At 40.4% G+C, this 14,448-nt stretch overlaps 1 protein-coding gene across 2 annotated transcripts in view; it reads right to left on the bottom strand.

Moving 5' to 3' along the window:
* PH4alphaEFB (prolyl 4-hydroxylase subunit alpha-1) overlaps window positions 1–14,448 on the bottom strand; it is a 96,206-nt gene that overhangs the window by 19,359 nt on the left and 62,399 nt on the right. For both annotated transcript variants that reach the window (XM_071582584.1, XM_071582585.1), the window contains exons 2-5: window positions 5,764–5,993; window positions 3,930–4,081; window positions 161–331; window positions 1–31 (exon numbers count right to left, since the gene is read on the bottom strand). The exon at window positions 1–31 is cut by the window's left edge and continues 134 nt beyond it. In XM_071582584.1, coding sequence (XP_071438685.1) covers window positions 1–31; window positions 161–331; window positions 3,930–4,081; window positions 5,764–5,942 — 533 coding nt within the window. In that variant the 5' untranslated portion in view covers window positions 5,943–5,993. The remainder of the gene's footprint in view (window positions 32–160; window positions 332–3,929; window positions 4,082–5,763; window positions 5,994–14,448) is intronic.

Below are 14,448 nucleotides of genomic sequence, written 5' to 3'. Positions count from 1 at the left end.
GACTGCCGCCCCAATTCAAAGCAACCGCCAGCTAAAAGAGATCAATAAGGAGTTAAATCTTCAAAAGTTTCTACATATATTATTAGTTATAACGTGTTAATTTTAAAAGGAAAAAATACCAAAATTATCAAGTGCCGGGCGACAAGAACGATATTAATACCTGATAGTGCAGTGCTGTACTGGACACCGTTAAGCTCCCCACGAGCGACTGAAGCTGTGTCCAACTTGTATGTGTCCTGCAGCCTCATTAAAGCCACAGCAGCGCCATTTAAGTCTTCATCTGAGGGGAACTTCAGTACCTCCCGGTAGCTGGTGATATTTTCTACAAATCCTTCACAAATGAAAAAATGAACATAATCAAAAAGGCATTTTGCCAAAGGAACATTAGAAAGATTCCACGACAGAAATACCATAACTAAGAATTAGAAATGCATGCCAACGCCCTTAAAATCTTACACTGTCATCGTATATTTTTTTAATTAGCACACATGTAAGAATAAACACAGTAGTTAATCAACAATAGCTATTTAAAGCAAGTGCAATAAAAAATGCATAAATAGACAACAGATTTATTTCAATTATTCTTTTTAGAATGATTAAAAAACATCTTCTAATTGTTCACTAATTAATTATTATTTCTTTAATTTTAAACATAAAAATTAAAAATTCAGTAAGATTCCAACGGAAAATGTCAACATTGACTTTCCTACCCTTTCTTGTTTACTCAGCCAGTCTGGTGTAAGCAACAAAATTTATGGGATTATGGGTGTCAAAAAATTTGTGGCTATATACATAAATTACAGTATACTACCTTGATCAAAAATTTCCCGGAATTTATTCAGAAAATTAAAAATACAAGTTTATTCATCTAAATCTATATTGTCCCCTTCAAAGTAATCCCCATCGACTGCAACACACTTATGCCAGCGCTTGATCCAATCCTCGAAACATTTTTTATATTCGGTTTTCGGTATGTCCATCAGTGCTTCCTGCGATTTTTCCATTACTTCCTCTCGGCTGCTAAAACGCGTTCCCCGTAATGGTTTTTTAACTCGATTGAACAGAAAGAAGTCACAGGGAGCCAAATCACGTGAATTCGGTGGCTGTTGGATGGTATTTGTTGCATTTTTCGTCAAAAAATTACGAATAATGATAGCACTGTGCGACGGTGCGTTATCATGGTGCAAAATCCACGAGTTTTCTGCCCACAATTCTGGTCTCTTTCGGCGAATTGCTTCACGCAAACGTCTCATAACGCCCAAATAATACTCTTTGTTTACTGTCTGGCCTTCTGGCAAAAATTCATGATGCACTACACCGTTGTAATCCATGAAAACCGTCAGCATTGCCTTCTTTTTTGACTGAAAACGACGTGGTTTTTTTGGTCTCGGCTCATTTGGTGAACGCCATTCACTTGCCTGATGTCTGGATTGCGTGTCGTACTCATAAACCCACGTCTCGTCTCCAGTAATGATCCTTTTGATGAATGTGGGATCGGATTCAGCCTCGCAAATCATGTCTTTTGCGACGTCAACACGGTCTCTTTTTTGCATGAAATTGAGGTCTTTTGGCACCAACTTTGCTGCTACACGACGGAAACCCAAATCATTAACCACAATGTCTTGGGCGGATCCATAGGCAATGTTCAAGTCCTCCGCTATTTCTCTGATGGTTAATTTGCGGTTATTGACCAACATTTCTTTTACTTTATCAATTTTTTCACCGACTTTCCATGTCGATGGTCTGCCACTGCGTTCATCATCTTCGATTGACTCACGACCACTTCTGAACCGCTCGTGCCACTGGTAAACGACCGTTTTTTTTAGAGAATCGTTGCCGAAACACTTTTCCAACATTTCCAACGTCCGTGCGCCACTAAATCCGTTTCTTACGCAAAATTTAATACAAGTTCGTTGTTGCAAATTTAAATCCATTTCTGAAATTGTAAAAAATCGCCAACACACACAGAGATAGATGTACTCTTGGCTACGTAACTTTTGCAAATGTCAAGTTATGACACTAAGATTTAAAGGGAATATCAACAACAGATGTACCAATTTAACAAAAAAAACAGAACTCAAATCGGAACGATGGGAGCGCCACACGGTGGTTATTCCGGGAACTTTTTGATCAAGGTAGTATATATATCCCCTTTAGTATATTAATTCAAGGCCAAAAATGAAGCAACAACTGCTGCCACTCAAACATCAGCACACAGCACATGTGCACAAACACAGCAACATCACTCACAAGCACATTACCGTCAGGGAAAATCATCACAGCATTCTGCTGCAGAATGTTTTCACATGAATTTGAGTGTCTGCACAGGGTGGGGAATGGGACACCCTTGATGGCCAAAGAGTTCTTACGTAACTACTTGAGTCACTGGAAGCATTGAGCAAACAAACTTAAGATAGGGATTGAAATTGAAAATGAGATAGCCGAGACTGTAAGCTTGATTGGCAGTAGGTTTGTAAAGGGGGGGGGAGGTAAAACAAAGTTGCAAGTAAGGGGAAAGATACCCCCTTTACAAGCCTATTGCCAATCAAGTTTATGGCCTCGCCTATCTTGTTTCCATTGCTTTACAACTGTAGGTACATTCATTTTATATTTAGATTGAAATTGAATTAATGCTGCACCAATTACAGAAAGGCAGAGCATTGGATAGAACAACCACACCCATAAGACCCACTCCAAGTGTAATAACGGCAGGAGTTTACACTAGAGGGACAAATGTCGAAGGCCATGCCATCTATCCTGAGTGAGAGTGCCATGACACAGATCATGGCTCCATGGATAACTGGCTGAAAACAGTACAAGGTATTCCACACAAGGGTTCTTGGAACATCACTGGGTCGCATAACTATTGCCACATCTGTTTAGCAACTATGGGGCGGGTAAATTGGATTTTTTCTTTACCAGCCATAATATTATTTACACCTCCAAAGATGCTATAAGTGAATATCATCCTATGGTAATAATTACCACCAAGATGCAGAGAAATTAAAAAAACTATGAAAAGCAAAATTATAAATCTACACTGGTCTTTCAATAACTCCATAGAAAATCCAAGAGACAGCGCTTGGGGTAACAGAGTATGCATTGCCTCCAGTAAGCCTCATCTCTCAATTTTAGCTACATCAATCATGTGGTTCCATTTTCATACTCGATTGAAGCAACAAATTTTTGTTTATTTAAAAAATGGAAAAATATGAGTTTCCTGTGCTGATTAAACACTTCTATTTAAATACCTAAACACAAGTAAATCAAAGCCAATTCGGACGAAGTTCATGGAACGAGTATAAGCGTGGCCGAATGCAACCACAAATGAACCTGACAACCAATTTTCATGAGAAACACCCTAATGAATGAATTAAGAGCAATTAATGTCTAAAAGATCCCAGCACCACTGAATCTAATTTTTTACAAAAGACTATTCTGACAGTGTCCTTGCAGTTAAGGGAAGACTCAATGAGGCATTGATATGAAATCTAGAAAAGAAGCAATTTATGCTTAGATATGTCGACGAGTGCAATTGCCTGGAGCTGAATCCTCACTTTTAATTGAAGTCCTTGGAAAAATTTCCAGTTATTTGGGATCAGGATCATCTTTCCCTTGCATCAATTAATTAATTACCATATTTAATGGCATACCCCATGCTACTTTAACCCTCTAACCACAGTGTAAATGACATGATGCACTGCAGATAGGCCAACTGCTGCATCACAAAAAGAGTGCAGTGGTTTTATTTCACAATATAAAGCTGCGCCCACTCCATTGCAATTTGACTTGACACATGGTTAAAATTATGTCAGCACAAATCCAATGCCATGAAAATATTTCACGTAGCCCCATAAAATGGCTCCTGCATTAACACTTGTTAGTCTATGCCAGACTAATTCCAAACACAAAAGTCAACATTCTCTCACCAAGGCCAACATCATCCAGCATTGTAGCTTCAACCTCTTTCCAATCCGTTGTCAGTCTCTTTACTAATAAGTAGGCATTTATGGGGTTCGAGAGATACAGTTGTACATCTTGACTAGCTTCATAATGCTCTTTGGCATACTCCGCAGCAAACCTGTAAATCAAAAAGAAAAGCTTGAGCCATGCAACAATCAAAGAGAAAAATCAAATTCTTAACCCTCAACCAAACTTTACATTTAAATGTCAAAAGCAATAACAAAATGACTCGTGAACAAGATGAGTTCCACGCGACATATTTACTAAATCAAAAATGAACATGTGAGACTTTGCTCACTCGAGTCAATAATGACAGCATGTGCTGTTGTGGCAGTTAAACATATGGCCATGTCCACAAGGCTGTTGTGACTGAGCATGACAATTGAGAAGGATAGCTCACAGACTCCAATGAGAACGGTGCCTGCCATCCAGTTAACTTATCCAGCTGATACATACCCACAGTTTTTAAAACTTTTTACCATGCCATTTAACAATATTTCACCAAAACAATGAACCTGAACACCAATGATAACAGTTGAGATAGGAATATGTGCCACAGAAATACAAAATTCAACTGCATCCATACCAGCTTCTATATGTACTTTTCAGTGTATATTATTCATTGTTCATAGTTGCCAGAGAGAGAAAGAGGGAGAGATCTCATAATGATATCAGCTAACCTATGAGAAAGTGATGACAATGTATTATTTGAAGATAAATGAAAATAAAGCAAAGATTACGGTGCAAGACCAAAAGCAGATGGCAACAGAGGAGGGAAATAAAGGAATTAAAAGCTAGAAATAAAAATAAGTTTTACTTGGGGAGCAGAAGCAGCAATGATAGAAATAATTAAAATAGCCCAGGAGACATTCTACCACAAGAAGACATTTTACCACAAGAAAAGTCTACCAACACCAAACAACAAAAGCCTTGTGGTAGGGAAGTAGTTCATCAAAGTAAACACACATCCGGAGTGAGCTGGACGAGTACTTCTATACCAGAGTGAAGAATGGACAGCAAAGAGCAGCGGATAAGAGAAGATTGAAAGCATTGCAAATGGGGGCCTTCAGTAGTTATTTAATTTGTAATAATAAATAATGAAAAAAACCTAACCCATTTGCAATAAAAACGCTAGATTCACAGCATACGTGATAATTGGAAGAATGCCATCCCCCCATAATGATTTTCAATCTCCTCATTAATGTCATCCATACTATTATCAATTTCATTAGCCCAGACATTTAAATCTACTAATTCAATGCACAGGAAAGAAATAACTTCCTTGGATAAATAGTTGATTCAGAATAGAAAGAAATGGCAATGCATAAGGAAGCATTCAGTGTGGCAGGGAATATAGCTGAATTGCGCATGGTTGCTTAGTGCAACAAGCATGTTTTTATGACTTGCACCGGACCACTAAAGAAAAAAAAATTCAGTTAGAAGCCCACCGTGGGCAATCAATCTAACATGCAATGTTTTTTAATAAAGGAATTTATGGCACAGCAGATAACAGCCATGATGAGACCTAAAATAATATTACTCCATAAATTAAAGGCAATCTTGAGAGTATAAGGTGGGATAATAACCACAGGACATAATTGCGTCATTCTCTTTAAGTCATTGACAGGCTCCAAATGGGCAAGCATGGTACAAATGTTGAGGGTGAGGAGTCTACAGGATGCTACTCTCAGTCAGCATTTTTACATAACATTTAGAGTACTTACACCTCGCTTAGTACAGTGCTGGCACCCCAGCAAGGGGCATTCGCATTACTTTACCAAGTACGTTTGCTCTATTTACCTCTTTAGCAATCGAAGTTTATTTTCCTGTGCGTCTATGTATCCCTCCAATGTCCGAATGAGCACAGCCTCAGTTTCAAGTAGTTCTTCCATATCAGCCAAAGCGGTATACAATTCTCCATGGCAGCGTTGGCCTACCAAAAGCAGAATCAACACCAACAGTGATGTCTTCAGGTACATATTCAGCCTTATTCAAATGATGACCAGAGTAAACTCAGAAATAACAGAAACCTAAGATAGAAACAAATAGTAAAACAAGATTTATTACACACCCATTATGTATAATATGCATACTGAATAGCTTACACAACAAAGAATTTGCTTGGTTCCTACTAGATGGAAAGATATTAACACATAAACCACATAAAAATTAGAGGAGGTGTACAAAGAGTGCTAAAACCCAAGGCAACTTGTTTATGTAATTATTTTCTTCCAAGAGAGACCCAAAAACAAAAATATGAAATTTAAGCAAATTCAGTATCTTCTGTAGTAGAACTGTAGCAACTCTTTGGGCTGTACCAGTCACCTCAGGCTACGTATTTGCCTAATTTTCCTTGATGAAGATTTTAACATGAAAAATAATAGTGTTCTACATCATAATCTAGATCAAGCGGAACAACTTCCCCATGCAAATCTCAACCACATACCACATTTCCTTGAATATTTGATTCGGCAATAGTTTCTGATGCCGTAAAAATGGTAGAAGACTCAGGTCAATTCTTCCTCGGGGGTTTCAGGGGGTGAGGGAGGAATTCAACCAGATATATCTAGAGTATATAATAACCAAAATTAAGTCAATTATGGAAAAGGTTGGAATAGGGAGTCTCAATCACAAATGTTCTAATAAAAGCACTTAAGCAACTGCATCAGCCATGTAACTCTTAGAAATCTTTCAGTTGCCTCGGCCAGATCAACACTAGCATTACAAAAAAATGGGAGACCCGCAGATGTAGATTACGAGTATGCATGACATCACACACTTTTTCATAGCTCTTCAAAGATGCACCAAAAATGTCTAAAGGGAGTTTTTTCTGAGCAGTCCAATTTCCTGGACACTTCTGTTATGCATGTACTTTCTTTGCAAAGTCATAGGGTATTTAAAATTCTGTGATAGTTTGGCATTGGTTCCCTTATCCAGGCTGCTATCTCACTGGAGGAAAAACATGATGTCCACGAGTTCATTCTCAACTAACAGGGCATACGGCACATATGGTGGATTACATTCCCCAGAGCTGCAGCCGAGCCCCCCCCCCCGCCTTTTCCTTAATCACCCCTCCCTCCCCCCCCTCCTCTTCTCAAGCGCATGATAGAAGCCGAGATGAACATTGGGACATGAGAGACAAGAGGCAAAATCAACTATACAATATAAATCTATATAATTACACTATTTTCAATTAAAACTAAATTGAAACCCAGATTAATGGCAGCAATAAAGGACTCAAAACGAATACAGCAAAAATAAGGGAATTTAAACCTAAGTTTAGAGGAATAACAATAAAAAATAGATCGACTGCACACATCAAATTGTGTCACGGCCCAATAAGGCTGTAATTTAATAAGGGGAAAGAAAATACCAACAAATTTCCCTCATTCATCACTATTTTTCCCTTACTTTTTTCAAGGATGTTACTTGATTTTCTTCCAATTCATATGTAATGACTACTGCCGATGACAATTTCCTCCATCTTAACACCTTTTAAATTTGCAATACCCACCAATATTTGATGTGGATGATTATTTTCGTTGGCCAATTTCTGGTATCAATCTTTTACCGACAAGACAAATCCTATTTACGACATGCAATATCCTCTCCTAATAAGTAACACTTAGAGACATCATTGTAAATTTATCTTATATCTCGTTCAGGGTATCATGATTGCTAAGTACTCCATATGGAACTAATTGATCAAACATTAACTCAACCAGCTGCATGCCACTTTCCCAGGTAAGCAGTAGAACTTCACAATGAGCATTCTTCACTATGTCCCATACACTCCATCATCAGCCATCACCCAAGGCCCTAAGTTGAAAGGGTTTTCGAATGAATTGTGTTTGAGTAGGTTTGCATGAATGTGTTGATTTTGCATGTGGTGGTGACCACAAACCCTTGGCTGATGACCTAACACCCGCACCACATGCCCTTGCGGCAGCTTGCGGGGTATTATGAAGATGAAGATGAAAACCACTCGACAGCAATTTGCAAATTGCTGTGTGGCAGAAGGAAATCAAAGGCCTTCGTGAATACAAATGTATCCATTAGAATAAAATTATTATGTTTCTTCCCTGACAATAAGAATTTCCGAATTTTCTCTTTTCAAAAAACATTTTCGACCACTTCAATTGCTTAATTTGAAGTAAAGATGACTTTATCTCAGTGAGCACTCTGGCATTGGACATAGACATCATCTTTGGACATGAATGATCTTATGGTAAACAACGTCTTACTACTTCTCAAATTACTAGACCTTTCAATCATGAGCACACATTGCATGAGAGAGGTCAAGTCTTATCTTAGGCCTGGGTGGCCTGGAGAATGCATTAATCGAAAATAATATCTGCCATTAGGAACACTTCAATCGTCACTCAATACGCATGAAAAATTCTCGTAAACGGACAAAATGTCGAGCAGTGTGTCGAGACCACCTGAGGATTTTCATGAAAGACATGGCAAAATGACATGTCTCGTACATTAATAACTGCCTTTTTCGGGTCTAACTGGAGATGGCTCTGTAGATAGTCTCACTCGATTCTTGATGGCCGGAGGGGGGGGGGGGGGTTCAGGAGTCAAATGCCTTCCTCCTCCGTGACGCAGCTGACATGACCCCAAGTTGATTGCATACGCGGTCACCTCATGAGGGAACACTGGATTGGGAAACGGCGAAATATTGTGGGGATGTGGGAGGCTGCACACTTGTCAAATATACAGACGATTAGTCTGTGAAGGCTTGGGAGCGAAGAGGTGATCAATAAGAGATAATATGAAGGTTTACAGGGGGAAGATAAGCATCAACTCATCGATGTTTATCAATATTTCAAAGAACAAATATCGAATTACAATCACGTTGAGCAGTAGGAAATTTGATGTGGTACATTCCTTTCAATATCTGGAAAGTGTCAACAAAGGAGTTCGAAGTGGGACTGGTCAATTAAAAACTGTGTGTCGGCACAACTGATGAGATACAAAATAATCAGCAAAGAAGTAAGGAAAATATTTTAAAAGTGTTCCATATAAAGTATCATTTTTTAAGGGTGTGAAACAAGGACTAAGTGGAAGAAGGAACCAAAGAACTGGGCAAGTCATGAAATGCGGTTAGAGATGGACGAGTTAAATACAAAGAACACTCCAAAATACCCTCCCTGAAGACGGGCGAATTCACTATATGGTTGGTCCAATGGAAAAATTGGAGTGTGAATACCATTAATCATATCTTATTTATTGGTTTCGTTACTATGTTTCCTTTAATTTTTGACATGTTTTATTCCATATGTTCCGGGTCTTTTACTTTTCTCCTTCTATGGGGGAAGACGATTCTAATTAAGAGTAACGAGACATATGGAGGAAATATGTCGGGAGAGCAACGGTGCGATGCAAGGGAAGCGGCGAAAGCGTCCGTGAAGATGGTTAGAATGAGAGATGAATAGGGTGAATAGTAAGTGTATTGAATTTCATCAGGGGTCGGTTGGCTCATATGGTAGAGGGGTTGGGTGGCGTCCGTAGAGAGTTGCAGTGCTTGAGGGGGTACATATGCATTGTGGCAAAGAGGAACGGCGAGATAAACATCTGGGCCGCCGCGAAGACTGAATTTCGGCACATGGGTTTTGCTAATTGCCAATTTAGAGAAAGGAATTTCCCTGAAGACGGGCGAATCGCTGAGGGAAGGATCGTTTTGATCTTGGTGTCCTAGGTTAAGACGGTTGGAAGGTTAAGTTGGAGGCTTTCCGCCGAGAATTACGATTATTTGCCTATGGGATGAGTGGGAGACCACGATGGGGAAATTCTCGGATTGCTCGAGAGGAAAAGGGAATTTTTTTTAAGCTGTTAAAGATATCCCCGAGTGGTGATACTTAAAAGAGCAGTCAGTCTTTGGCCGTTCGAAATGCCCGAACGACGGGCATTGCACGGTGTGCGAGCGATTCGGCGAGGTAACTGAGCCCGGCCGACCAGAAGACGAACTCCCGCAGATTTAGCGCATTTATTAGATTTGGTACGCCGCAAAACGGCGGAAATACTCGCCGTTTTGAGCAGCTCCGCTGAATACGGGTGCACTGAGTCTATCCATCCTTAAATTAGAATGTTCTCATTGTCTCTGAAAAAATGTACGTTGGTGTGCTTTCAGCTTAATATTCTTTGAGGGTTAGAGCTCAAATATGCTCCCCTCTCATACCTCCCAAACCGATATCGATAAATAAACCACCAGGTGAAGGCTGTTCTGTCCCGGCGGCTGCTTGGAGAAAAATCCACCGTTACTCTTCACTTTTCTCTCTGAACTTTACGGTGAAATACGACTCTACGTATGTGAATCAATTGATTTTTAATAGTACGTGATGTACAAATAGAATTTCCATTGCACGTTTCCAACTGCTCATCAGACGTAGAACCACCCGACTCAATAAAGTGTTTTATAAAAATCACATTTTAGAAAAAAACATTTAAAAGAGAGATTTTCTCTCTTCGGAATGAAAATCCCGACGTATTGCAGTTGGCTTCACAATGAATGCAGCCTCCATATCAGACATATTTTCAAGGGATGTCAAAAGATTAAACACACCCCACACAAAAATCTCCAAAACTTTCAAATGAGCTGATCCACAAATCGGTTACAAATCCCGAAAAAACAGTACTTTCCCTTGATCTGCGGTCGCTTTGACTGCGTGATCATTCGCGGGTTAAAGCGGCTCGGTTAACGAATAATATTCAAACTCATATGAAAAGTAACCTCCCCCCGAGTCTGGGGACCTCTTCGTTTATCATCGGCAGAAGGTTCTATGCCTCCCCTCATGGGGAAACTGCAATATCCCTTCCACATCCCAGAATCATTTTATTTTCATAAAATACGCTGTAAAAGTGTAAAAAAATCAACTGCATGCAGATTATTTTAGGTGGTAATACTTGGAAGCAGTGCCTTCAGGGTTGTTTTAGGCTATACTTTAAGGAAAAGTAGGTAAAAACATGATTGTTAGTTCGTCAAAACCGGAAAAGTCTGAGAAGAATGAAATCAGACATGCTTGGCAACCATGCCAGTGTTTTGGCCGCGGGTTCGTCCAACTAGGAGTCCGTTTGTCCATCGGTTCCTAACGAAAGCGGAGGCTCGAGGTCTTTATCAGAGCCTCGTGCAAGTATTTTACTCTTGTGCACACAATGCACACTGGGGTACATTTAGTTCGATTTATTAATGTGTGCCGACATCCCTGTCATTTGGCACCACACCTTTACCCTCCGCGAATGTATGTTTGATTGAGCCGTGATGAGTGGCAGAATGCAACTGAATGAGTGCTGAATGCAACCGAAGAAAGCGGAAAAAATGCTGAATTTTATGCATGATGTTTCTAAATAAAAACCCGTGGAAGAGTCCAACGTTGCATGCACCCAATTGCCCGATTACATCACCAACAGAAATATTCAAGTGTTTCCAAGGGATAAAACCGTCTACACCCTTGTGACATCTGATTGAAATAGTGCAAATACCGAAATTCTGGAATCGTAATGAACCAGAGAAGCTAAGGATTATTTCTTCAAAGTTAATTCTGTTGCTGCCATGCTTTTATTTAAATAATTATCCAACGACGAAAGTAAAGTTTTCCAAATAAGCATGCACCGTTTTCGCAACATATGGTAAAGGTGAGGCCATGGGGAGTTTCTGTTAATAATATAATTCGCGCGCGACATGTAATATCGGCTCCCATCTTTCCCATACGCCGCCGGATTGAATGCACATGCAGTGGGGAGGGAGGGGAGAGGAGAATAACATTACATCAATCCACAAATTAAAGCCACATTTTCATTAAGTGTTAAATACGAATCTATTCCTCGAATGTTCAATCGAGCCGAATTTCCTAGACGAGCGGGGAGTCCAGGAGCCGTCCATGGCCAACGCATTGCATTTTAGCCATCTTTTGACGGGGAGACGAACGGTTGGTTACCACTGGATGAAACTCGCAGCTAAGCGTAACTAATTTTTAGGATGTAAGGGTGAAAAAGAGAAAACATACTAATCCACCGAATGATTTCAGTCAAGGTCGGAACCAGAGTCGCTTTCCCCAAATTAAGTTTTTCTCCAATACATTTGATTCGCGCCCACAGATCGATTTCCGGTGCCCACGAAACGCTAAGGCAGCTACGTTTACTTTTTGTACACGCACTCCCCTTCGCATAGAATACAAATGGACTTTTGCAACACACGGTTTTGCAACAGAAAACGAAAAGGGGCTACTTAGTCGTAAATAAACGAATTCGGGGCTCGACATGACCATTCCCGTACCACTTCCCGACAGCCTTACGCGAGCCGGATTTAGGAACTTGGGGGGAGGGGAGGGGGGGCAGTCCACACAATGGCCCACCGCATTCACCGCTGTGTTTAGGCAGGAAAATGTTAATCGTGTGGCAGCCAATTTACCAAAGCCTTAGACTCGGGAGGTAAAATACGATTAAATAATCAAGAGATGGGGAACGAGCTAAATTCGACGACGTTATCCTTCAAAATCAAAGATGGAAAATGTATGGCCTTTTGGTGGTTGGATTTCTATTTCTTACAAGTTAATTCAGAAGCCGTACGGGGAAGCTAAAAATATGTACGTGCAACCATCGGAATTCGGGCGGTGGAATATCTTCCAGAAATGCTGAGAAATAAACGAGCACACTACATAGATTACCAAGCAGCTGGGGACAATAGAAGTCGGGCGCTTGCGAGGGCAATATGGGCTAAATGTACGGTCAAATCCTATAGAAGTCTAGCACAGATAGCTACTAGTCACTCGGCGACTAGCAGCTATCAGTGCCGAAAGCGCCACTAATTACTCGGGATAGAGGGGCAAGAGCCGTCCGGGCAGACAAAGAGTAGTCAGCACTCCAGCAACCCCCATGCTACTTACTGCAGGCGTGAGGAAGTTACCCGAACCAGGGGACAGACGGACGGAAAGCTCACATTGTCCCGAGGAGAAACAACTCCCCACGTCCTCCCTCAACGGGAGGTGGATAGGGTGAGACAGAGGGACTAAACGCAGGGCAGAGCTAATCCTCCTATGGAAGAAAACCCAGATATAAAATCCTGGTCGTCCACGATGGGGTTTCGGCGGAGAACCTAAACACTGCCTGAATGAAAATAATATCGCAACGTTCCCCAAATAAAATAAAGGCGGACGGATTAACCGAAGACTTCGGCTGCGTAGAATGATCTTAATTGATGCAACATGGAATACGCGGGGAATGAGTGGAAAAAATGAGGATATAATAGAGGAAATGCAGCCCTTGGGAGTGGATATCTATGAATGGGAGAACCAAAAAGGAAGGGCCGAGGAGAGGAAATGATTGCAAATTCTATTCTTTTTTAGAGTGGAGTATAAAAAGCAGAGAGCCAAATATGGAGTAAATGCTCTGGTAAACAAAGAAGTGGAAACAAGATTTAACAATTGGAAGGAAGTCAATAAAAGAGAGATTGAAATAACGATGTAAGTAAATGGAACGAAGTGGGAAGTAGAAGATGCTGAGAGAAGAGATTTTTTCGGTGGACCAAAGAGCTGAGCGATGATGTCCAGATGGACACGAGGTAATTATAATAGGTGACTTCAACGGAAGTTGGAAGGAGAATAAAAGACGAGGTTCGAGTTCTTGGGGGAGAAGATAGAGACAATGATCCAATGATCCCTGTAAGGATCAAGAATGTGCTTTCATGAAGACAAAATCCAGCAAAAATAAATTCTTAAGCTTGCGTATATTAATTCAGCGATATACCAGAAATCAGTTACAGACTATGTAATTGCACCAAAAATAAGTATAATCGAAGTACAGAATGTAAGAATAAAGCGAGGAATAAAACGTGAATCGGCAAGTGATCTGGTTTCCTAACTCTAGCTCCAGATCGTATCAGAAATATATTTTCGCTGAAGGAAGAAAGAGCAAAATATATATGCCCAAAAGACAAGCAAAGGCAGCTTGCGGCCTATGAGAATTGGAATGCCAAATAATTATATGGTTTCTGGAACCAATCGATTGTGGAAACAGGTGAAGAACCTCAAGGAAGGGAGAGAAGACATTAAGGAAGAAAGAAATGGACGACCTTCGAGGCACTGCAAGTTGTGGAACAGAGAAGACACAATATCAGAAATTGTCGAACTCAAGGAATGCTGCAGATTTAAATGGTGCAACACATGCATTAAGATGGTCAAAACATTTGTACATAAAATGTCCGGATGACTCATGTGAAAGATTATGCTGGGAAATAGATCATTCATTGGGATATAGAAGAGCTTCAAAATCCTGGAGTATGATAAGAAAAATGTAAACGACGAAAAATTCTGCCCCAGCTCTACAGCCTGCATCTTTGGCGCAATGGAAACAGCACTTCGAAGAACTAATAGTTGAGAAAAGACGAAAGGAGCAGATTAAAAGAAGATGGCTGGGAAAGAGGTGGAACTTAAGTGTGCGGAGCCCATTCGAGAGGTAGAAGTGAAATGGGCACTCAGGAAACGA

Source organism: Hetaerina americana, unplaced genomic scaffold (genome assembly GCF_022747635.1).
Source record: "Hetaerina americana unplaced genomic scaffold, ioHetAmer1.1.p SCAF_12, whole genome shotgun sequence".
In the NCBI taxonomy this organism is placed as follows: domain Eukaryota; kingdom Metazoa; phylum Arthropoda; class Insecta; order Odonata; family Calopterygidae; genus Hetaerina; species Hetaerina americana.
This window is presented reverse-complemented; position numbering and strand designations above follow the sequence as displayed.